Source organism: Grampus griseus (genome assembly GCF_964374135.1).
Source record: "Grampus griseus genome assembly, chromosome: 5".
NCBI lineage: Eukaryota > Metazoa > Chordata > Mammalia > Artiodactyla > Delphinidae > Grampus > Grampus griseus.
The window spans coordinates 143,637,901-143,662,571 of NC_138998.1; the positions used below are offsets into that span (position 1 = coordinate 143,637,901).

Sequence of the window (24,671 nt, forward strand, 5' to 3'; positions counted from 1 at the left end):
GGTGGTCGCACCGGCGGATGGAAAGGTGGCCTACCTGCGTCCACCAGGGAGGAGCTGTGCACTGGACGCGGTCACGGCGTCCCGACAGGACAGTGTTTAGCAGATGGAGTAAATGTAGGGCAGAGGCGGCTGTAGAGTGAGCTGATAAGCTGGAAAGCCAGATAAAGAAATCTCTCCGGAAGTCAAGAAATAGAAAGTTTAAAAGAAAAATTAAGAGGGAAGCGGAGCAAGAAGGGCTGGCATCCTGAGAGCAGACTCGGTGGGGGATGCGTGTCTGGACCCTGAGGAAGGGGGCCCGTGGGGTGGGCCTCCAGCCAGCATGCGTCAGACTCCCCGGCAGAGGGGCTGGAGCCAGAGGATGACAGTGCAGTAACGTTTTAAGTTTTTCAGAGGAACCTTTTTTTTTTTTTTTTGCCGTACGCGGGCCTCTCACCGTTGTGGCCTCCTCTCCTGTTGTGGAGCACAGGCTCCGGACGCGCAGGTTCAGCGGCCATGGCTCACGGGCCCAGCCGCTCTGAGGCATGTGGTATCTTCTCGGACCGGGGCACGAGCCCGTGTCCCTTGCATTGGCAGGCGGACTCTCAACCACTGCGCCACCAGGGAAGCCCCAGAGGAGCTTTTAACCTAGATTTTATATTCATCCCAAGATGTCACTTAATTGTGCAGTTGCAGTAAAAGTATTCTTGGGTACGTAAGGTTCAGAAGTTTTGTCACAAAAAGACCATGTTTGTGAAAACACTTTTGGGTGAGGTACTAAGAGAAACAAGATGTGTGAAAGTAAGGAAATGTTAATACTGGGTAAAGTTTGTTGCATTAAAGAGAGTGGGTGCACGTGTGCGTGTGTGTGTGCCTGTGCGTAGAGGCCAAAGGAGCAAGCCAGAGAAGGTAGGTCAGTGAGGGCCCAGAGCTAGCTTGGCAGCCGTGCCAGCAGGATGGGCGTGATGGGGAGACAGATGCTTGTCTCATAAAGAAAAAGAGAATCCACTCAAAGTCCAAAGGAAGAAAAAGGCAGCACAGAGAAGAGGAGAACATGTCGAACTTCTTCGATCAGACGTGAGACAGAAGACCACTGCCGTCAGCCACAGACAGGAGCAGAGTGATGGGTGATGCAAGATTTCACCTGGACGAAGAAATAGATAATTAACAGAACTTCTCGACAGAGGCTTCTGCATAAAGAAGTACATCACATAGATTAACATTGCAATTAAGGAAAACGTTCTTTACAACGTGTGCCTGGTTGTTTGCTGTGCACTGACGTGCTCTCTGTTTTGTGAATCGAAACTTATTTCATCCACATTGGAGGAGCTTCGTGGCTGCTTCCCTTTAAATTCTGTTGGACAACGTCTCCCTCCAGCCCTGCTGCGGCTTCCGTCTGGGCAGGACGGGGCGTCCGCATCCCGGCCCCCCTTGCCGGGCCGTCATCTCTGTCCCTTCCTCCCCCAGGATCGCGGTGTTCTCCGTGACAGTGCTGCACGATGACCGGATCGTGCTGGTGGCAGAGCAGCGGCCTGACGCCTCAGAGGAGGACAGCTTCCAGTGGATGAGCCGTGTGCTACAGGTGGGGTGCGTGTGGGCACTGGCTGAGCGTGGGCTGACCCTCAAGGTGAGGGGTGGCGCCGCGGAGCTGCCATCCACCGGGGTGAGAGATGTAAACTTGCACGCATCGGTGTTTCCACTGCTGTGCTTTGAGAATTTCAAACATGTAGCAAGGTGGAAGCATAGCCCAGTGAACCCTTCGCGCCTGGGCTGGGGCTCCGCGTGCTTCCCACCTCGTGACACCCGTTTGACACGCACGTGCCCTCGGCCTCACCCGCGTGCTGCGCACTGTCCTTCCCTACACGTCCACGTTTACATCCTTAAATAATGAACTAGATTCAACAAATTCTTTTGCGGGGAAGGGAGTAAACTTTGCCTTCAGTAAAGAGCACAAACTAAGCGTCCACTCAGCTTTACTGAATGTAACTTCCATGTAGAAGGAGCCCATTTTCAAGTGTCCAGGTTGATGAGTTTTGACAAACGTACACACCCAGGTAACCACAGGTAAGAGCGCTCCCGTCTAACGGGGAGCCGCTGGCTGCTTTGTGTCGCCGGGGATGAGCCCTGCCCCCTCCCTGGGCGTCCGTGCAGACGAGTCTCAGTGTGGGCCCCTGCTCTGGCACTCTTTCCCTTGGCATCACGTTTGTGTGGTTCCTCGTGGTGTGTGGATCAGTGGCTCATTCCTTTTTATTGCCAAGTTGTGTTCTTTTGCTTATCTGTTCACACCTTGGTGGACGTTGGGTTGTTAATTTTTGGCTATTGTGAATAAGGCTACTGTGGACAATAGTGTACAAATCTTTGGGTGAATTTCAGGCCTGGCGGCTTTTCAGGGAAGCCCTCTGGTGTCCCGACAGCTCCGGTTGGTTTTGTGGCGTGTGCTCGGCCCCAGCCACCTAAGAAAGGACACTTGTACAGAGCAGACAAAGTCCAGCGTCAGGGAGGCCAGGGAGCTCTGAGCTTCAGAGGATCGGTTTTTCTACTAATATTTACAACGTTTATTTTTAATGAAAATTTTTAATGTTTTGTTATGGAATATTTCTGATATACGAAACATACAAAGGAGAGTGTAACAACCCGTGTGTGTCCATCGCTGCTTCAGCAATGACCGACAGTCAAGGCCCCAGCCGTGCCCCGCCCATCCTCCCCGCTTCTCCCTCGGGAGTGCTTGGAAGCAAATCCCAGACTCACAGATTTTACCTGTAAATTTGAGTATTTCTTTCTTTAAAAAAGAAGTACCAGTATCACATCTTAAAAATTAACAATAAAATTTTTATTCAGGTATAATTGACATGTAACACTGTATTAGTTTCAGGTGTACCACATAATGATTTGATTTTGTATATATAGTGAAAGAGTCACTACGTCTAGTTAATGTCCGTCAACACACAGAGTTACAGAATTTTTTTCTTGTGGTGAGCACTTTTAAGATCTACTCTCTTAGCAACTTTGAAACACACAGCACAGCATTATTAACTACAGTCCCATGCTGTACATGGCATCCCCAGTACTTATCACCTTATAACTGGAAGTTTCTCCCTTTTGATGCCTTCACCCATTTCTCCCACCCCGCCACCCCTCACCTCTGGCAACCACCAATCTGTTCTCTATGTCTATGAGCTCATCTTTTTGTTTTTGTTTTTAGATTCTACATGTAAGAGATCATATGTTTTTGTCTTTCTTCATCTAATTTATTTCACTTAGCATAATGCTATGAAGGTCCATCTATGTTGTTGCAAATGGCAAGATTTCATTGTTTTTTATGGCTGAGTAATATTCCTGTGTGTGTGTGTGTGTGTGTGTGTGTGTGTGTGTGTGTGTGTGTACCACAGTTTCTTTATCCATTCGTCCATTGATGGATGCTTAGGTATGTTGGCTATTGTAAATAATACTACAATGAACAGAGGGGTGCATGTGTTTTTTTTAAGTTAGCATTTTGGTATTTTTTTATTCACGTATTTATTTGTTTTTGGCTGCATTGGGTCTTCGTTGCTGCATGCAGGCTTTCTCTAGTTGCAGTGAACAGGGGCTACTCTCTGTTGTGGTGTGTGGGCTTCTCATTGTGGTGGCTTCTCTGGTTGCAGAGCATGGGCTCTAGGCACATGGGCTTCAGTAGTTGTGGCTCTCGGGCTCTAGAGCGCAGGCTCAGTAGTTGTGGCACAGGGGCTTAGTTGCTCCGTGGCCAGTGGGGTCTTCCCGGATCAGGGCTCGAACCTGTGCCCCTGCATTGGCAGGCGGATTCTTAACCACTGCGCCACCAGGGATGTCCAGCATTTTTGGTTTTTTTCCAATAAATACCCAGAAGTGGAATTGGTGGACCATATAGTAGTTCCATTTTTAGTTTTTTGAGGAACCCCCATACTGTTCTCCATAGCGGCAGCACCAGTTTACTTTCCCACCAGCAGTGCACGAGGGCTGCCTTTTCCCCACATCCTCGCCAACACTTGTTGTTTCTTGTCCTTTTGATAATAGCCATTCCAACAGGTGTGAGGTGATATCTCATTGTGGTTTTGATTTGCATTTTCCTGATGATTAGTGATGTTTAGCATCTTTTTATATACCTGTTGGCCATTATATGTCTTCTTTGGAAAAATGTCTATTCAGGTCCTCTGCCCATTTTTTAATTGCATTATTTGATTTTTGTTTTTGTTTTATTTTGCTGTTGATTTGTATGAGTTTCTTATATATTTTGGATCTTAACCCTTATCAGATATATTATTTGCAAATATTTTCTCCCATTCAATAGGTTCCTTTCATTTTGTTGATGGTTTCCTTTGCTGTGCAGAAACCTTTTAGTTTGATGTAGTCCCACTTGTTTATTTTTGCTCTTGTTGCTTTCGCTTTTGGTGTCAAATCCAAAAAAATCATCACCAAGACTGATGTCAAGGAGTTTACCATAGCCTATGTTTTATTCTAGGAGTTTTATGGTTTCAGGTCTTACATTCAAGTCTTTAATCTATTTTGAATTAGTTTTGTGTGTGGTGTCCAGTTTTCCCGACACCATTCATTGAGGGGGCTCTCTTTCCCTGTTGTCTGTTCTTGTCTCCTTTGTTGTAAGTTAACTGACCACATATGTGTGGGATTATTCCTGGGCTCTCTATTCTGTTCCATTGATCTACATGTGTTTTTGTGCCAATACCATACTGTTTTGATTACTATAGCTTTATGATATTTGAAATCACTGAGCGTGATACTTCTAGCTTTGTACTTCTTTCTTAAGATTACTTTGACAATTCAGGGTCTTTTGTGGTTCCGTACAAATGTTAGTGTATTTTCTAGTTCTGTGAAAAATGTCATGGGTATTTTGATATTGCATTAAATCTGAAGATGGCTTTGGGTAGTATGGACATTTCAACAATATTGATTCTTCCAATCCATGAACTCAGAATATCTTTCCATTTATTTGTATCTTTTTCAATTTCTTTTATCAGTGTCTCATAGTTTTAAGTGTACATGTGTCCTTCACCTCCTTGGTTAAATTTATTCCTAGGTATTTTGTTCTTTTGGATGTAATTGTGTATATAATTTTATACATATATATATATATATATACATATATATAAAATTAAATATTTAGTCACTATTCAAATTTCCTGGGTTATCTAATGTTTAGTATGTGTGTTAAACTCAGGATCAAAATAAGGTAAAAATTGCACTTGGTGGGGCCAGGCTTTTAAGTCTTTTTTAATTTTTTGTCTCACTATGAACTAGTGGATTATAGTTGTTATATTTTTGACAGTGGTCAGTGGGAGCCTCTTCAGACTGGCTCTTGAGCCCTTTAGACACACCTCCTGGGTTCTTTGAGGCCACACCCGGGAACAGGAAGCTCGATTCCTGGGGAGGTGGTGCATTTTGTGTCCTAGACCCGACACTCCTGGGGCCCCGCTGCCTTCTAGGGGAAGTGGAATTTGGGCGCTGTCTGGGAACTTGATGTTACTGGCTTTTTTCAGTGGACAGAGTAGGAGGTGATGTCTGCCTGCTTTGCAAGATTACCTGCATCATGGGTTTATGCTGCTAGTTCCAGCTCAAGACCTCAGGGTTTTTTCTTAAGTCACCGATCTTTCTCCACAATGAAAAATTGCCATGGTGATACTTCCAGCAGAAGTACTCGTATCCTGAGGCCACTCTGCACACAGCACAGTCTCCAAATAACCGTCTCCACACTACCTCTCAAGTGTGAAATTTCCGAGCGCAGCTTAAGATGTTTTTTCAATTCTTTTTGCCCGTGGGACTGGATTAATGAAATTCCTGTGTTTAAAGTCACTATAAATAGATTCTCTCTGGGGCTGGGCTACCAACCTGATTCCACTTTGGTTGAGTTCGTTTTATTTTACTTTCAGTTGTTAGGGATTGCTTTTTTAAATTTTAAGTTTTTTGTGTGTAAAATATACACATGGTTCCAAATTTGAAAGCAAGGTGTATTCAGAGGAGTCCAGCTTCTGCCTGCCTTGCTGTTCACTGCTTCTCCCACAGGAAGTCACTTAACTACTTTTACGGCTTTTTTTTAATGTGAGCAGTTACAGATTTATATTCGATTGTGTACATACACAGAACGTGTGTGTGATAGGAAATGCACACTCGCCTCGCCATGTTTCTCTTCTAGCAAAACGTCCCAGAGGTCACAGTTCCCCGTCTCATGCCCCCCCTTCCAGGCCATCGACAGCATCCACCAGGTGGGCGTGTACTGTCTGGCCCTGGTTCCTGCGAACACCTTGCCCAAGGCCCCTCTAGGAGGGATTCACGTTTCTGAAACCAAACAGCGCTTTCTGGAGGGGATGCTGCACCCGTGTAACGTGTTAATGTGCCCTCACACGTGTGTTACCAACCTTCCCAAGCCTCGCCAGAAGCAGCCAGGTTAGTGTACATCACACAACACGTCTATTCTGTCTTCAGACTGCGGCAGCTACGCTTGTGTTTAACTGGTGCAGCCCTGTTGAACGCTCCATCTCTGGGGTCGGGGCTAAGAGCCAGAGCGAACGGCACACTGGGTCGGTCCCCGCCTCCTGCCCCCCAGGGGAGAGCACAACCCCACGTCCCCAGCATGGGGGTTCCCCCCGCCTGTTAGCACCCACCCCAGGACTGGATTCAGGCCTGGCGTCTGAGCTGTGGAGACTGCTCCCTGGGGGCAGAACTGATGCCCAAGAGCAGCCCTGGAGCTTGGAATCTAAAGCGCCGCCGCGGCCACCATTGTGCCGTGGGGCGCCGGCCACGCCGAGGCCATGGGGCCTGTGGGTGCCGCGCGTGCTGCTACTCGGCTCTGTCATCAGCCACAGTCACCGGGTTGATCTAGGAAGCCCCAACAAACGGTCAACTTCCCTTCCCTGGTTTAACTCTTATGTACAGTTTTTCATTCCTTTGGTTATGTAAATTTTTAGTAAATGCTAACCTTTGTTGATTATTACACACATAAAATACCATTAAATGAAACACAACCAGTAAAACAATGAGATAAATACATTAAGAGTTTAGCTGTGGCTGAGGTCAAATCATATCTCCCCAGGGCATCTGCCATGTGGTGAATGTCTCCATCTGGCTTGTTTGTAAGAGAGAGTTTCTGTTTGTCACTTAGCATAACCCTTGTAGCTGGTTTCCCGAACACCTGTGTCATAGTGAAGAATTAAATGCCTGCCTGTTCAAATAAAAAGTTGTGTGATGATTACCTCTCAGACGTCACCCACCTCTCACTCGCAATCCCCCCTCGTTTTCTAGAGGTTGGGCCAGCCTCCATGGTTGTTGGGAACCTGGTCGCTGGGAAGAGAATCGCTCAGGCCTCGGGGAGGGAGCTGTCTCACCTGGAGGACAGTGACCAGGCGAGGAAGGTAAGGGTGGGTGGCTGGGGGGAGGAGGGGCCTCCCTGGCGGGTGGGAAGCCGCCAGCACTGAGCGCCCCCCGTGCGCCCCGCAGCTCCTGTTCCTGCCCGACGTGCTGCGCTGGCGGGCCAGCACCACGCCCGAGCACCTGCTCTTCCTGCTGCTCAGCGCCAAGGTGAGGCCGCCCACGCCTGCGGGCCACGCACTGCCCGCCTAGGAGGGGGGCTGAGGTCTGTTTCCCAGCTGTGGCACTCAGGCTCAAGGCCTCACGTTTGGAGAACAGCAAGCCTTGGCACCCAGGCCCCGGCTGGCCTGCCTCTCTCTGTGGGAGCCTCAGCTTCCACACAAGCCACACAGTTACCTTTCTGTGGCTTTTATATGTAACAGGAAAATTCTCATTACCTTGTCTTTTGATTATGAATAGTATGCATGTAAGTACTCCTAAGTGAACTAAAAGGAAATGTTTATTTTGTAAAGATTAGGAATTTAGACCTTCTACATTTGTTGATAGCTTTAACATGACAAATACTGCTTACTGCCCTGATCCTGGGTACCTTTCAGCGGGCGTTACATGCTACCAGGGGCTTCTAGGGTGTAAAGGAGAAACTGTAAGTTGTGGGCCAGTAGACAAACTATGAAAACATGAAAAATAACAATGAAAACCCTGCATGACTCTCTGTCAGGCGCTCCCGGGCCAGTGAGGACGCTTGTGCTCTGACGTCTTAGAAACACTGGCCTTGGGACTTCCCTGGTGGTCCAGTGGTTAAGACTCTGCACTCCCAATGCAGGGGGCCCAGGTTCAGTCCCTGGCTGGGGAACTCAGATCGTGCATGCCGCATGGTGCAGCCAAAAAACAACAGAAAGAGAAACACCAGCCTGGCTTTCAGTCCTGCTCATTACTGGCCACTGCTCCTTCATTCAAAAATATTGATTGCTGCCTGCTACATACACAGTGTTAAAGAAGACAGAAAAGGCCCCTGTTCGCCAGACAGTGAATTAAGTCTTCCTGTGGCTGATGGAACTCTAAAGCCAATAAGTAACAGTTGACCAAGATAAAGTCAGCTCATGGCGAGAAGCTGAAAATCAGTGCAGCCGGGGCTGTGAGGCGGCGAGGCCGGGGCTGTGAGGCAGCGAGGCCGGGGCTGTGAGGCGGCGAGGCCGGGGCACTGGGCTGACCCCAGGCGTGAGCCGTGAGGGGTGTGATGGGGCCCGTGATTCCGAGCGACTCCTCTGGATTGTAAGAGGGCAAGGGTGGGAGCAGCGGGCCAGGGGGCCGTGGTCCAGGCGAGAGATGGCCATTCAGAGAAGAGGACGTGGGGATGTAGACGCGTGTGAGGGGGGGTCAGAGGCAGGCCCGCGGGATCGAGGGTGGCCTGCGTGGGGGCTGAGCTCCTGTGCAGATGGAGCACTTCCCAGGGAGGAGGGGGCTGTGGGTGGGCGTGTCCAGAGACACCACCAGGAGCACAGTCAGCCCAGAAGACCCCATGATCGTCTTTAAAGCTCAGAGCTCAGGAGGAACCAACAGAAGACCACCTGGCCTTCTCCAGGTGCATTCCAAAAACTTGTAAGTTTTTGCACTTCTTTTGGCTTGTCAACCTTCTGAGGTTTGAATTGTCCTTAGGTCTCCAAGGATATGCCGGCTTTCGACCCGGGAGGAGGCCTGTGCCTAGCAGGTGGTGTCCCTGGCACGAGGTGGCCCCTAGCCTTGGGGACTGGGGGGGCTCTGGGCCTTTGGGCTCCCGGTGCGTGCCTGGCATGGCGCTCTGTACCTCGGCTTGGGTGTGAGGAGAGTCTGACCAGCTGTGCAAAGCCCCCGGACCTGCGTGGTGCGGCCTCGGCCAAGGAGCAGTGAGGGATTTGGACGCTGCGCCGCGCTGTCCTGGAGGCCGGTGGTGGTTAGGCCGAGTGGCGCCGTACTTCTCCTGAGAAGGACCGAGAGAGCTGTGAGGCCTGACTCGGGTCGGCAAGGGGAGGGAGGGTCAGCTCGGAGCTGGTCCCTGGCCCAGCTCTCCTCCGCAGAGACCCAGGTGCGGGGCGCCCCGCCAGCCACTCGTCCGCCTAGGCTCCCTGAAAGAGCAGCCTGCGGCGACCCAGGCCCCGGGACCTGGTGGTTGCGGTGCCTGAACATGCATCAGGATTCAGTTTAGGGGCCTGTATTTACTGTTTCTCATTTGCTTATGAGTGTTTATATTCAAGATAAGGGTTGCTTTTAAGGAGGGAGAGGATGGAATTGGGGGGTGTATGTAGAGTGGTGATGATTTATTTTATAAAAGAGACATTGAAACAACGTGGCAAAATACTAGGTAATGAAAAACTGGATATTTATTACATTATTCTTTATACTACTGTTATATTTAAAATATTTTATCATAATGGCCAAAAGGGTTTTCTTCAGTCGCCAAGTCTTTGACCGTGGTGGACGACCAGGCTCTGAGAAGACTGCAGACGGGTCTGGAGTGGCACCTGTCCTGGTTCCTGACCACAGGGGCTCAGACACGGGCTGTGCGCGGAGTGTTCATGGGTCGTCCCCTGCCCCCCGCTCAGCAGTGCCCACGATTGCTTTCCTAGGGCACAGTCACCAGCACCACCACCTGCATCCAGCTGCACAAAAAGGCCGAGAGAGTGGCCGCTGCTCTGATGGAGAAGGCCAGGCTGACCACCGGGGCCCATGTGGCCCTGGTCTACCCCCCAGGTGAGGACCTGCCGGCCTGCCCTCTGCCCGTGCCCACCCTGCGCTCCCGTCACGCGTGCCTCCACCCCTGTGAGCACTTGTGTGTAATTGTGAGTCCACTCTTGCCTGTCTTAGTGCAGCCTTTCCTTTCTGTTTGCTTTCTTCATCTGGCTGTTCTTCCCGCATCTCTCCCCTCTGTTTTATTACTAGAAAGCAAACACCCTTGTAACCACCAACCAGGTCGAGAAATGGATCTTTGCTTTTCCCGTCCCAACCACCTCCTCCATTCTCCAACAGTAGCCTCTGTCCTGACCTCTGTGGTCACCATTTCTTCCATTTCTCCATAGTTTGATCACCCAGATGAGCGTCCTAGTCATCACAGTTTAGTCTGCCGATTTTCTTTAAATCTGATATATTTTTAAGTCTCCTTTAACCTGCAGGCTGCCCTCTGTCCATCTCTTCTGTGGCCCTGGAGCGTCTCCGCCGTCTGGAGTGGCTCCGTGTATGCCGCCGGGCGGGCGGCTGCTCCTGGGCTCCCACAGGGAACCCCGGGTCAGACTCCCTCGCAAGACCCTAAGGCTGTTTCTTTCTTTTGCAGAATTAGCACGCTAGCAGCCATTGACATTCTCTGTCCCGCGTTCATTAACGCTTTAAGGGTCACTAAATAGTGGTGTTCTGTCCTTTCTTTTTCACTTATCAGCCGTAAACTATAAACAGACACTTGCCCTCATTAGTATCTGGTCACCCAGTGGTAGAATTCGGCTGTGAAAGGTAGAGTAAGTGTTGCTTCTTTCCTTCTATCAATGAAATGAGTTCTGTTTCTTGTCGCACCCTAGTGGGAGCTTGCTCCCACGTCCTCGGGTGTGACCTCCCGTCCTAATGCCTCCTGCTGTCTGCTGGGACCAGGTGCCCCGGCCAGTTCTCCGTGGAGCCTGGTGTTCACAGCACCAGTTTGGGCCAGGGGCTCGTCCCTCCTGGGCTGGCCGCTGGCCGTTGGCCCTTTCCTTGAACAGAGCTCTGATTTAAAATGAGTATAATAATTATATCTTGGAGACAGGCAGTGCCTCATGAGTTCATACTGCTGCACCTGATCAGATTCAGGGTTACAGGCTTTTACTGAACCCTTCTTGACGTTCTGTCTGCTTTACGCCTGTGTCTCCCTTCTTCCCTACTGAGAATCCTGATTCTCCAGGATGGGAGTCGATAGAATTCAAATATCCCAAGATCACTCACTTGCTTTATCCTGTGTCATAAGCAGCATCTCCAAAATAACGGTAGTAATACGTGACCACCTGTGTGATTTTTGAAAGCAGCTTAAATATTTTCACACGTGCTTTCTCCACCCGTTTTCCCTGTAGCTGTGCTCTCTGTGTCACCGGGGCGGGTGGGGCTGGGGGCCTGCAAAGCCGGCCTCTCCTCACCCTCCGTCCCAGTGACTGCGTTCAGTCTCTTTCTGCCACGCTGGTTCTCTAATTGGTTTCTCAGGAAGGTTCATTGGAACAGTATCCCCTGAGTTCTTGCTTGTTGGTAACAGTCTGTACACTTCGTAATGAAAGTTGTTTTTGCTAGATAAAAAAATCCCTGACTCACATTTTCTTTTCTTGAGCCTCTCAAATATGTGTCCATTTTCTCCTGGCCTTAAGCATCAAGTCTGACGATAATCTAATTTTCTTCCTCTTATGAGTCACTGGCCTTTTTACTCTAGGTGCCAAAAGGACATTTTTTTCCCTTCTTAAAGTCCGGCATATGGTTGTAACATTGATTATTACAGGGCGGCATTCTCTTACCTAAGGTATCTTTGGAAGGCAGCTACGCTCACCACTATACCATCAATGCCGTATAATGTATAAGGTATCTTTAAATAAGAAGATGCAAATCTTTTTTTTTTTTTTAATTTCAAGGAAGTTTTCTAGAACCGTAGTCTTTTCTCTGTCCCTTCCCTTGCTTTGATTTTCTTCGCATCTCCTGACTGCTCCCGTGGCCCACGTGTTAGGTCTTCTCTGTCATTTTCCCCAGGAGTGTCTCCGTTTTGTTTCCAGTCTTGTCCTCTTCGTGGTTTCTGTGTCCATTGTCTTGTTTGCTCTTGGGCTCCTTCTAGTTCCATCTTCGTTTCTGAAATGATTTTTTTATAATTTCTACTTCTTTCCTCATTTCTTTTTTCTAGTTCTGATTTTGGTTATTCTTTCATATCTTGCATCATTTTCTTAATGCATTTTAGCACATGTTAAAATGGGCTGCAGTTCTTATCTGCTGACCTTGTCTGGACAGATGACGATCTGCCCCTGATTCTTTTCCTTGTACCTTGGGTGGGACTTGGCCCCCGGGCCATCCGCACGGACCCCCCACCCCTCCCGTCTCCTTCTGCGCCCCGCACCCTGAGCCCCGAGCCCCACTCCGTGGGCCTCTCTGTGTTGGGCTGGATTGCTGGCCCCAAACCCTCATGGCTGCTCACTGGCGCTGGTGAGTGGGTGAACGGTTTCCATCCCTCGCCCTGCTCTCTGATCAGACCCACAGTTGTGGGAACAAGATGCCTGCGCCTCCCCAGTCGGGATGTCTGGGCCTCCTGGGGCTCCCAGCCCTCCCGGCTCCCTCCGGTGCCACGTGGCTCCTGTGGAATCCCCTCACTCTGCCCAGTGTGGCCCCTATAGCTCGTCTCACCCGCTCGGCGCCCGCTCTGCCTCTCCTGCCTTGTCTTGGGGTCCTGGTTCTGGGAGTTTGCTGCTTGGCTGTTAGGGGATGCTCTTCTCCTGCGTCTGGTGCACGGGTGGTGGCACTCGGAAGACCTTTCCCTTTCCCTTTCCTGGGCGGCCTGGGCCTTCGCTGGAACAGGAATCACAGGTTTCTCTGGCGTGGCAGGTGCTTCCCCAGGGTTGTAGGTGATTTTCTTTTTTCCCCCCTTTATAAGTCTGTTGTTGTTTTGCCTGGAAGCTTGTTGGTTCTAGTTCAGGAATTTTACTGGGAAACGCCTGGGTCTAGGTCCTCTCTCACTTTCCTGCCCACTTAATCTTCATCTCAGGAAACTGTTCTTTTTCGTTACTGCCTTTTCTCCCTCTTTTTCATGCTTCTGGAACTCCTGACTCAGGTTTTGGGTACCGTCTCTTTTCAGTGTGTCTGGCAGGACACGACTTGTGCTGGGCACTTTCTCTCTGCTTGTGAGATCTGGGGGCCTCTTCCCAGGGCGCTGCCGTGGAGGGCTCCCTGCCCGGCAGCCAGGGCGAGCTGGCGGCCCGGCCTGTTTCTGGACGTGGACGCGTGGCGGCTCGGACACCTCGGGCTCCCACTGGCGTTACAGTTACGCTGCTCTTTCCGGTCCCGGGAACGTGCGGTCATTTCTCTCCAGGACTGATTGCAGCTCCCACTCTTCTCGTCTCCCTGGCCTCAGTGTGAGGCAGACATCTCCCCGGCCGAGATGAGGCCAGGGACACAGCCGCTCGGGACCCCCGGCCATCACTGTCCACACCCGGCAGAGAGCCTGGGAGGACCACGGCCATGCAGGGGCTCCGGGCTGCAGCTGCAGGCGTGCAGCGTGAGGACATGCTGGGGGTGAGGGTTGCTGAAGTAACAGGAGAATAGGAGAAAAGACGGAAGGAGGCCCAACGCCTCTCTCTCTTTGGGGCATGTTTGACACTGTTTATAAAAAATTTTTAGTGAATAAAGGAAAATGCTTGTTGAAGTCCTGAATTTACAACCTTACCAGCAGGTGGAGAGTATAATGAATAGCTGGAGGGCAGATCCCACCCTGCTTGAAGTTTTGCAGATGCACACCGGTGTGTGTGTGCACGTGTGTGTGTGTGTGCACGTGTGTGTGTGTGTGTGTGTGCGCGTGCGCACGTGTTGTGCATTCCCTGATTTACTGTGAGGGGCCAGGACTTTCTCCTTACAGGGGTGTGTGGCCCTGGGGTGACTCTCTGGGAGCTGCAGGTGGGGTGCGGGCAGGGACAGGGCTGCCCCGCATGTTCGCCTGGTGATGCCAGGACAAGAGGAGATGCACACGCAGGGGCGGCAGGAGCTGCATGAGCTCGTGGAAGTGAGTTGCTGATGGTGCTTTCGTGTGTTCAGTTTGGTGATACCTTTGTGGCGCGTTGGGCAGAGTGGCCCTGCTGGGTGTGAGGATGCTCACACGCGTGTCGACCTGCCTGCTGGCTCTGTCTCCTGGGTGGTCCCTGGTGGGTGGGCTCAGGCCCGTAAAGATGACCGTGCTGAGTACCCCTGGCCCTGATGGAGCATCGTGAACTTGTAATCTGGTGAAACCCGTGAGCTGGGTTAAACGTTGTGTATTTATTTTGACCCTGGAATCAAAACAGCCTGAGACTGGTGTCTGGTAGCCAGATGTTGTCAGGCAGTGCCTTGTGTGATTTGAGGACAACATCTGGAGGAGTCTCCAGGGTGTGGGACTCAGGTGTCCTCAAGTCGGACTGAGTTCAAGAGGGGAAGATGGGTTTTAAGTGTGGTACAGTTCCCCCCGAACTTGAAACACATGAAAGAGTTGAAGGAGCAGCCAGTGGTCCCACGTTGTGGCGCGGGGTTGAGAGCGGGGCAGGGACATCCTGGCCCATCCCCAGGGGTGTGGGCCTCCCTGGAGAAGAGGCCAGGGCCCCCATGTCAGGGCGCAGATGCACGCGAGAGGTGCAGGGCTTCCGGGGTGGGCAGCTCGCCCACTTGCCCTCCATGGCCTCCTCTGGGCCGTGACTGCGCCACCCCCCCGCCCTCCTGGCCTCCCTGTGTCTGGGCGGGGGGTGACCTGCAGCGGGGTAGCTCTCTGTCCCTCCGTAACAGCGCTGTTCAGTGCACACCGTTAGTGTGGAGGAGGGTGGTTTTATTCAAGCACAGCAGGTGAGGCCCCTGGTCTTTCTCGTGGATCCATGGCCCTGGACGTGGAGAGCAGCCTTTGACCCGCTGACGCCCTCTGACCATGTGTCTCCCCAGGGGTGGACCTCATTGCCGCCTTCTACGGCTGCCTGTACTGTGGCTGCGTGCCCGTCACTGTGCGGCCCCCGCACCCCCAGAACCTCGCCACCACACTTCCCACCGTCAAGATGATTGTGGAGGTAGGCAGGCACCACGGCCGGCAGGGCGGACCTGACCGTGGGCCCGTGTGCAGTTCACTCCCAGGCGCCGAGTCTCACTTGTGCCTTCAACCCCTGTGCCCTGCAGGTCAGCAAGTCTGCGTGCGTACTCACGACGCAGGCCATCACGCGGCTGCTCAGGTCCAAAGAAGCACTGGCCGCCGTGGACGTCAGGACCTGGCCGACCATTCTAGATACAGGTGCGCGTCCTCGCTGCGTTGGTGTGCTCGCTGGCCCCGCCAGGATCAGCCCCCTTTCCTTCCTTTGTTGTAGGAATTGCGTTGTCGCCACGTAAACATAAAGGTTGGCTAAGAGCAGCTTAGCAGCTTCAGTAAATGGTGAGAGGCTACTAACAGGAGGCTCGCCGGCTGGGTGCCTGACAGCCTGTGTCCACCAGCTCGAGCCTAGAGCCGGACGCGCAGAACGGAGGGCGGCTGGTGGGGAGCAGAGGTCCTTCCAAGGCCCGGCGCCTGTGGACGAGCTCCCCTTGCTGCCTTTCATGCCCACGCAGCGGTTGGCAGTTGCGGGGACATAGACGGTGCCCACAGCACACACACACCCGTCCTGGGTCCCCATCATGGGTGTGTGCTCCCGCGCCCCAGGAAATGCTTGTGGGCCCCCTCTGCCTTGGCCTGTTGGGTCAACCATCAAGACACCCCAAACCAGCAGCACCCTCCAGGCTCCATCGGTAACTCGAGGCGCACGGCCACATGGGTGCCAGCCGGCAAGCAGAGAGGGGTCCCTCCTTCCCCATCGCACCTGGTGGGTATAGGTGCCTGTCCTTGCCCACCAGGGCACTGCCCGCGAGAGGAAGTCAGGGACCGTGTTGTCAGTGGCCACCTGCCTGATACCAGCAACAGGCACGGGGAGCTGGTCCAGGGCGGCTGGCTGGGCTCCGAGGAGTCCCCTCACCTCACCCGCTCCCTGCCCTCGCCTCGCCTGTGCCCACCTGTGCGTGGTCAGTGCTGTGCCCATCTCATGGTCCTGAAGGAACGCGATGAAGCGCCCAGAGCCCTGGGGGCCCATCCTTAGCACCTACTGTGCACAGAGATGGTAATCCTGGCGCCACCACAGGCTCTGGGACCCTGGCCAAGTCCCCGCTCCTCTGAGCTTTCCTGTGGGGCTCTCTCGGCCCATCTCCAGCCCTCTGTGTCCACCTCGTCCCCTGTCCCCATCCCCACATGCTCGGCGTGGTTGCGAGGGTCCGTTCCACGTGACCTTCCCTGCGTGCACACGCGGCCTGCTCTCCCGCAGCCTGACTTCTGCTCTGAGCTCCCCAGCTCCCCAGGTGCGTCCTGTCTCCTCTCTCCCCACGAGAACCTGAGCTAGCATCCACGCCACCCATGTCTCCTGACCGACAGATGACATACCCAAGAAGAAGGTGGCCAGCATCTTCAGGCCCCCGTCCCCAGACGTGCTCGCATACCTGGACTTCAGCGTGTCGACCACGGGGATCCTGGCGGGTGTGAAGGTGGGTCCTCTGGCTGGAGCTCCCCTGCACTCCGGCCCCTGACACAGTGGGCGGGCAAAGGGCAGAAGGGTGTTGGCTGCAGGTCTGTGCAGGCCCTTCCTCCTCCCAGAGCTTAAAGCAGCAGTTTTGCTCCTTAAAGTTTGTGTTAAATACCAATATACCCCAGGATTAGGTTAGCCTGAGAGTGATGCGTATTTTAGTGTTTTATGGTAACGTCTAAACTTTCCGATTCATGACTATCTGGCCTCGAGGACCAGGCGACTTGGATGAGTCTGTCACATTAGCAGGCACCAAACGCTCCACTAAAGGTCTCTATTACCCTGAACTTTCGCCTAGAAGATTCCTAGTGTGCCGTACCTGGGTACTGATTGGTGTATGTGGGATTGGGGCCAGCCACCCTTTCGGGAAGTGAAGGTGTCCGGCTGCTGTGGGCAGCAGGCACTGCCGTCAGCCCTCCCTCTTCCCTCACATCACTGAGCAGAGCTTTCCTTTCACCCCTTAAGATGTCGCACGCAGCCACCAGCGCCCTGTGCCGCTCCATCAAGCTGCAGTGTGAGCTGTACCCCTCCAGGCAGATCGCCATCTGCCTCGACCCCTACTGTGGCCTCGGCTTTGCCCTGTGGTGTCTGTGCAGGTGAGTGTGCAGATAGAATGTGCAGGTGAGTGGAGGGTGAGTGTGCAGGTGAGTGGAGGGTGGGTGTGCGGGGGAGTGGAGCTGAGTGTGCAGGGGAGTGGAGGGTGAGTGTGCAGGTAGAACCCCCCCACTCCTTACCCCACCTCCAGCTGAATTGCTTCTTCAGACGCCCCCTTTCTAAGGTACATTTTTGACGCCCACCAAGCAGAGGATACATGTGTGAGTGGGTTGGTTTGTGTGGGTGTTTGGTGGGTTGGTGTTCGGGTCTGAAATTGAGTAAAAGAGTAAAAATGCCTTCTTATTAAGTGCACACTCTCCGTTACTACTAATTCCATCCAGAACAGGGAAGTAGGAACCCATCTTTGTAAGCAGAACCCCGTCCCTGCCGGCTGGCCCATCCCTGACAGCGACCCTGGATCCTTGAGTGCTGGTGGCGGGACCTGCGCCCCCAAGTTTTCTACTGAAAGCCCCACTCGGCCAGAGCAGAAAGGGTGGGCTCTGCCGGGAAGGGCAGTGTCCTTGAGGGGAGAGGCGCCCACACACGTGCTGACCCGCCCCTGTCGCTGTCGCAGTGTCTACTCGGGACACCAGTCGGTGCTGGTGCCCCCGCCGGAGCTGGAGACCAACGTGTCCCTGTGGCTGTGGGCTGTCAGCCAGTACAAGGCCCGTGTCACCTTCTGCTCCTACTCGGTGATGGAGATGTGCGCCCGGGGCCTGGGCGCGCAGACAGCGGTGCTCAGGGTGCGTGCCGTCCGGGCCTGGAGAGAGCCCCGGACCTCTCCCAGCAGCCGAAAACCCTCCCGGGGCGCCCCGCCCCCTGCTGTGAGCTCCCCACTCCGACACACACCCATGGTGCACTTCCTGGGAGGAGAGGGGGGTGGGCGCAGGGCAGGGTGGGCCCGACCCCGGGTCGCCGAGGCCTCAGGGGCCGGAGCTGAGAGGGCGGAGCGGGGGAGACAGAACCGAGGAGGCGGGGCTCGAGCAGCTTGGCCTTTACGCTCAGACCCGGCGGTGTGCGCCCACTCCTCCCACAGATGAAGGGCGTGAACCTGTCGTGCGTGCGCACCTGCATGGTGGTGGCCGAGGAGCGGCCCAGGATCGCGCTCACACAGTCCTTCTCCAAGCTGTTCAGGGACCTGGGTCTGCCTGCACGCGCTGTGAGCACCACGTTTGGCTGCAGGGTCAACGTGGCCATCTGCCTCCAGGTAGGCGGCAGGGTTTCCCGCTGGGCGCCACGTGCACACGCTGCGCTTCTCCGTCGGCCTTGGGTACTTTCTGGTCCTCCCAGCCTTTGATGTTGCGTTTTCCAAATAGCACGTTAGCTTTGAGAGCTGAGCATTTTACTTTAAAAGATATTCTGTTCTTGATGAACAAAGACTTAGTTGAAAAAATCAAAATGTTTTTGACCAGTGACTATTATCTGGAAGAATTTCTAAGTTGGACATGGTATGCAATTAATATTCTAAAGCAAGAATAACCTAATTGTTTTTAAGGCATCTAGCAATTTTAAATGGAAACACTAACGAGTGTGATAATTTATATTGCCCAGAATTCCTTTTTGGTACATTAAGATATTTTACTTATTAAAAGGAAACGAAGTTTCAGAACAGCTCACTCCAGTGCAGCGCTGTTTACTGCTGCTGAATGCAGGGGACTCTGCCTGTTCTCCAGATTCCTACTAGTACCTCAGTCCCACTTCTTTCTAAACCACGTTGCATGCCTCACGCACCCACGTTCAGGAGTTGTTGGGAGGAAAGGCCTCAGGGGAACCACAGTTCCTCATCCCCAAGCCCGCACTGGCCGGTGCCTGCCGGACACAGGGAGGGTCTCGACTGCAGAGGCGGGCATCCTGTCGTCCTGGTGTTCCTGCGACAGCCTCTCCACAATGGAGACGGCTGACCATCTCGCTTGGACCCTTGCTGAGTGGCAGGAGGAGCGGGGTGGTCCCTCGTGAGGTCCTCCCATTGTAGACAGTGCGACTGCACCTCGGCTGCTGGCGCAGGGTCGGTGGCTGTCAGCGCAGCCCTTCTGTCTGCTCAGCGTCTGGCAGCCCGGCCCCTCCTTCCTGGAAACGCGATGGCATCTGTGTTGCTTATCAGCACGTGGGCAGCAGAAGTCTTGCTGGGACGTTCTTGGTTTGCACTTTGAGATGCAGTGACGCACTTTGCTCTCTCTCAGCTGTGTTTCTCACGTGCCTGTGCTCTCTGTGTTTCCTGTGGCTTCTCCTCCCTGTCTCCCTCTGCTGGCCTCCTTTGTCCGCCCAACTGGCTGGGAAAGCTGGCTGAGCAGGTACGACCTTGACCTCGCCCTCGAGGTGCCTCTGTGCTTCCCATGAGTTCACGTGGCCTCTCATGAACTCCAGACAAATACGTGTTTCTTCTGCTCACAGTGGACGTTATTTGACATATTACAAAAGCTCCTTTGTAACTGAATTTAAGACAGAAAGTATTTTCAGAAGCATTTAACCTTCATTTTAATCAATTGCCTCTGGAGGAAGGGCTGTGTTTAGTCTCAATGAAAAAATTTCCATTTTCATTCCAGGGCAGACATAGGTCGCTTTGGGATCTTCAGAGAATGATGCTGGGGCAGAGTGTCCGTGTAACTTGATGTTCCTTATCTAATGAAAAGGAACGTGCTGTCCTGTAATCAGGGCCAACGTCAGCTGTCAGATGAGAGGAGAGAGAGTGAGGACGTCATTCTGGCAAATCCCTGGTGGGGCTTCGCCGTGCTCAGTCCTCAGGAGAATTAGGTCGGAGCGAGCATGGCTCAGTGGAAATGCCTCAAAACCCATAGCAGTGTTTTCTTAGAGACCAGCGGGAATAGAGCTATCAGGACTGAAATGTGAAACTGTTTGACTTGACATCTTCCTTCAGTGTTACTGGAGGTTTCCCTCGATGGTACCAAGCCTTGTAGATGTTTGCAGGAAGGCAGACTCTTGCTGGGAGCAGAGCAGCTGCCCTCCCGGCCCCACCCCACCCCCAGGGCCGGAGGAGCTGTCCCCCAGCTGCACCCGTGTGGAGGCGATGCCCCTGGAAACCACGGTGTGAGGCCCGAGTGGACGTACCTCTGCTGCTCCCCTTGCAGGGCACGGCCGGCCCGGACCCCACGACCGTCTACGTGGACATGAGGGCACTGCGCCATGACAGGTAACAGCACCCAGGCCCCCGGGCAGCCTGGGCCTCCCCTGCATCCCTGTCCTCCCTTGATCAGTCATTCCCACGACCAGGAAGGGAATGACCTTCCAAGAGTGACCGAGCATTTGACACGTGGCTTTTTATGGGGTAGAAAACAAGTAAGCCCATCGTTGGGCAGGACAGAGGCATCATGTCAGCAGACATGTCCCGGGGGCCACGGTGTGTACCTGCGGGTCGGGGTCCCTCCCATCTTTGGAGCCGGATCCCAGTTCTGGATCCTCAAATGCAGCTTGAGGTAAACCATGGTGGAGCTTCCCGGGGGGCGAGGCCAGCTGGCCAGGGGCCCCCCGAGGACATAGAGCCAGCTCCTGCCCTGAGCAGTGCTTGGTGCACCACGCACCCGAAGTCACTGCTCCAAGGTCACAGCAAGGTCCTGATCAAAAGGCTAAAGGCTTGGCTGTTGTCAACGGACTGGCTGTCGCAGTGATAATCAATTTCTGACTACCTTGTGAGTTGCCTTTTTAGAGATTGTTGTCTGTGTAGTAAATTTTATTCTGAAATTTTTCCCTTGTTAATTTTTAGGGTACGTTTGGTGGAACGGGGTTCTCCGCACAGTCTGCCATTGACAGAGTCTGGAAAGGTAGTGCAGGGGACTGGGCCTCCACGCTTGCATCGTCCCTGGGAGGTGCTCGCCATGAGCACAGACCCCTGTGGTTGGGCTGGGCTGGGCTGACGTAGAGGCCTCTCCTCGCTGCAATCACACACACACACACACACACACACACACACCACACACACACCCCACACACACCACACACCACACACACACCACACACACACACCACACACACACACCACACACCACACACACACACCACACACACATACACACACACACACACACACAAACACTTGCTAAGTCTTTATGTCTACATCTGAGCTCCAGTTCCCAAAAGGGAGGACCTCAGGTGCAGAGATCTAGAAGGAACTACACTGCTGGGTCTTGAGGCCACGGGGCGCCTGTTGCCTTCATGGCGGCCCTGGAGCAGCGCACTGGGGCCTGGAAGAACTCAGCCCGTGGTCCAGGTGACAGCCAGGAAGTGGTCCCCACCACAGTGGCAGTTTACCATGAAAGCAGTCCAGGCCTGGTGCAATCTCAGGGGCCCAGAGTGGGCTCAGGTGGTGGGGCTGTGAGACCACCTGAGGGCACCCAGGGAAAAACTTTGAGCCACCGTGAGGGACCAGCAGACGTAGAGCCAGGAGAACAGGAGTTCTCAGAAGCAGGAGAGGTTCAGAGGAAGGAAGAAGGCCCCCAGGAACCGTCAGACAATGTGATGGTGGGGGGAAGGCCTGCGCCCCGGCCCCGGCCTTGGGCCTCCCTCTGCAGCTGCACAACCAGAGGAGGGCTCGGCACAGCCCCTGCTCTGCTCGCACTTGCCCGAGCGCACGCCACAGCTGTCCCCAGGGAGATGGGGAGGTGCCCGCGGGCAGCAGCGCAGGACGAGCCCGCGGTGAATGTGAGGGAGGAGCAGGCGGGGGCTGTGCACCAGCAGGGGCCGCCCCAGAGGAGGAGCAGAGACCTGGGGAGAAGGCTCAGCTGGCGTAAAGGTCCTGGGGCCACGGGGAGGCCTGCGTGCGGGAACTGCACTGGGGGGAGGGGAGGAGGAGAAGGGCGCTCTCGTGGGCAGGTAGGCGTGGGGCCTGGGAAGGAAGGCACAGACCCTGGAGGAGGGGAGTGTGGACACAGGCCAGGGCTCCCTTCCTGTCCTTCCCACGCACACAGAAACGCCCTGTGTGCAGCCCGCGTTGTCCTTTCTGCAAACGCAATTCTTAATTCTTTCTGGTGCCTTTTTGTTTCCTATCACACGTGGCTCTGCATCCGTTTTTGATGGACTTTCCCCCCGTATTTCTCTGTTATGATAAATTGGCGCTGACAGACCTGGGTCCTGGAAAGACCTCTGACTTCAGGGTTTGGGTGGGTGGGTGGGCCACACGGGGAGGGGTCGGAGGGTCAGCAGCATCTGGGGAAACAGAACGGCCCCACCAGGGCTGTAGAGGCAGCACGAGGAGAGGAGGGTCTGGCGCCGGCCACGGCGACCTCCTGTGACCACTCGTCCCTTCCTCCACTGCCTGCAGGTCTCCACTGTCATCTCCCGTTTTATACCTGGGGAACTGAGGACACAGAACAGGTGTCCAGGAGCAGTCAGGTGTTCTGACTTGAGCCCAGTGAGGCCCCACAGTCCCGGCGGGGGTCCTGGACCCGGGGCACACTCCCCTGGAGTCTTCTCCACGGCCCCTGTTGGGCCCGGAGCCCGTGCTCAGCAGCTGCTCCACTCTGAGTCTGGGGGCAGGAAGGCCTCTTGGGGGCCAGGTTTCCATCCAGAGCCGAAGGCTCAGGGGGGCCGGGGTGAGGGGGGGACGCAGCCGAGGCATGTGGAGCCCCGGCACTCGTGAGCTCTCACAAGGGGCCTCAGGGAAGGACCCCCTCGACCCCTCTTGCCGTCCAAAATAGGGTCCATTCTCAGGAACTGGATGATTTTGCTAGGATTCAGAATTTATTTTTCTCTATTAAAATCTCTCCTGTTAAAATTCAAAGTAGATTTAGGTTGGCTCCTGAACCTGATCACCCCCGTGTACGTGTCCCATCCTTTGGATCAGCTTCGAAGGACGTTGTTTTGATGCACTTGAGTCAGGAGGGCCGTGCTGCCTCTGACCCGGAGCACGGTTCTCCTTGCAGATCCTCCCTGGAGTGAAGGTCATCATTGCCCACAGCGAGACCAGAGGGCCCCTTGGAGACTCGCACCTGGGCGAGGTGAGGCGGCGGGGCCCCAGCGCCCCGGACCTGCTCTTCACCCTCCTCCCCGTTCTGCCCCGGATTCGGGAGTTCTGAACCTTTGGGGTCGCACGTGCTTTGGGGAACCCTTCCCCACAGTGCTTGTGCTCCTGGACCCAGTCCCTGGGTAGGATTTCAGGGTCCTGCCCTTGGGATGAAGCCCCCCATCCTGTTACCCCACTAGCAGAGGGAAACCTTGAGTTGCAGGCACTGGGTGGCTTAAGGAGCCTCGCAGGAGCCAGCAGCCATGGAGGAAACAGCTGTCCCTTGAAGAGAAGTTCCTGCAGCCCCCAGTGAGGGACAGCACGGGGCAGACCCCGTAGCTAAGAGGGGTGGTTTTCTCCATCCTGGGGACACGGGGCAGGGGGTTCCTTACTGCCCCAGGACACAGGCTGTGCTGGGGTCCTTGTTATGCCTGCGTACAGCACCTGGTCTAGAGTAACAGGACAGGTGGGACCCAGTACCTGGTGGCCAGGACGGCAGGTGGAGCCTGGGTGCCCAGGCTGGTCTGTTTCGGTGGGAATGGTCTCAGCTCCCAGTTCCGGGCCTGGGGGCCAGCATCCTGCACTGCTGAGGGCAGCACCCACGGGTGTCCACACACACTGCCTGGCCCCTGACCAGCTGGGACAAGGGCATGGATGGACCTGGGGCTCATGCCGCATCGGCCAGGAAAGGTGTCCTAGTCCCAGGGCTGGGTGTGCTCTGCCTGGGGCCTCGCCCCAACCCTACCCCCTTCCTGGCCAGCTGGGCCCAGGCCTGTTAGGGCAGCAGTGGGTCCCAAGACAGTCCTGGCAGGTCTGCCCCAGGCCGGGACCCATGTGGCCACGCTGTCTCCTCTTTCGAACCCTGCTTTTGGGGGATACCTAGAGCCTGGTAGTCAGTCGGGAGCCGCCTGTGGGTCCTGGAGGGCCCTGGCTTTAGAAGGGTGCCCTGGGGGCCCGTGACGCTCTGGGCACCGTTAGCCCACGTGCAGGCGGGTCTGCGCCCCGACTCTCGCTGGCCCTGTGTGCGTGTGCACGTGCAGGTTGCTCCCAGTACATCGCTGTCCCACAGGCGTCTCTCCGGGGTCCAAGGAGGGGAACGGTTCGTTTGAAGGAGGACAGTCGCTTGCTTTCCATGCCTGTTGTTGTAACTTAGTTCGAGTGCCCCGTCCCCGCCCCACCCCCGTGTGCTGTGGCGTTGCTGCCGTGAATCGGCACAGACTGTGCCGGGCACCGTGGCGACTGACCCCCTCGTCCCCTGGGCCCCCAGGTCTGGGTGAGTAGCCCGCACAGCGCCACTGGGTACTACACGGTCTACGGGGAGGAGGGGCTCCACGCCGACCACTTCAGTGCCCGGCTGAGTTTCGGAGACACGCAGACCGTTTGGGCAAGGACTGGCTTCCTGGGATTCCTCCGAAGGACAGAGCTCACCGACGCCAGTGGAGGTGAGGGGTCCCTGTGCAGCCCCATACTGGCACCTGAGCCCTATGCGGGTGGCATCTTGGGGGCCCCCGCTGACTCACCTCGCCCCTCGCTAG

The 24,671-nt window shown here is 54.5% G+C and overlaps 1 protein-coding gene across 1 annotated transcript in view; it reads left to right on the forward strand.

Moving 5' to 3' along the window:
• DIP2A (disco interacting protein 2 homolog A) overlaps positions 1-24,671 on the forward strand; it is a gene marked incomplete at its 3' end in the record, with an annotated part of 90,720 nt that overhangs the window by 62,923 nt on the left and 3,126 nt on the right. The window contains exons 22-36 of the mRNA XM_082654181.1: positions 1,444-1,558; positions 6,186-6,387; positions 7,243-7,352; positions 7,438-7,518; positions 9,912-10,035; positions 14,941-15,062; positions 15,169-15,280; positions 16,442-16,551; positions 17,055-17,185; positions 17,758-17,926; positions 18,220-18,390; positions 20,270-20,331; positions 20,902-20,959; positions 23,057-23,131; positions 24,404-24,578. Coding sequence (XP_082510307.1) covers positions 1,444-1,558; positions 6,186-6,387; positions 7,243-7,352; positions 7,438-7,518; positions 9,912-10,035; positions 14,941-15,062; positions 15,169-15,280; positions 16,442-16,551; positions 17,055-17,185; positions 17,758-17,926; positions 18,220-18,390; positions 20,270-20,331; positions 20,902-20,959; positions 23,057-23,131; positions 24,404-24,578 — 1,817 coding nt within the window. The remainder of the gene's footprint in view (positions 1-1,443; positions 1,559-6,185; positions 6,388-7,242; positions 7,353-7,437; positions 7,519-9,911; positions 10,036-14,940; positions 15,063-15,168; positions 15,281-16,441; positions 16,552-17,054; positions 17,186-17,757; positions 17,927-18,219; positions 18,391-20,269; positions 20,332-20,901; positions 20,960-23,056; positions 23,132-24,403; positions 24,579-24,671) is intronic.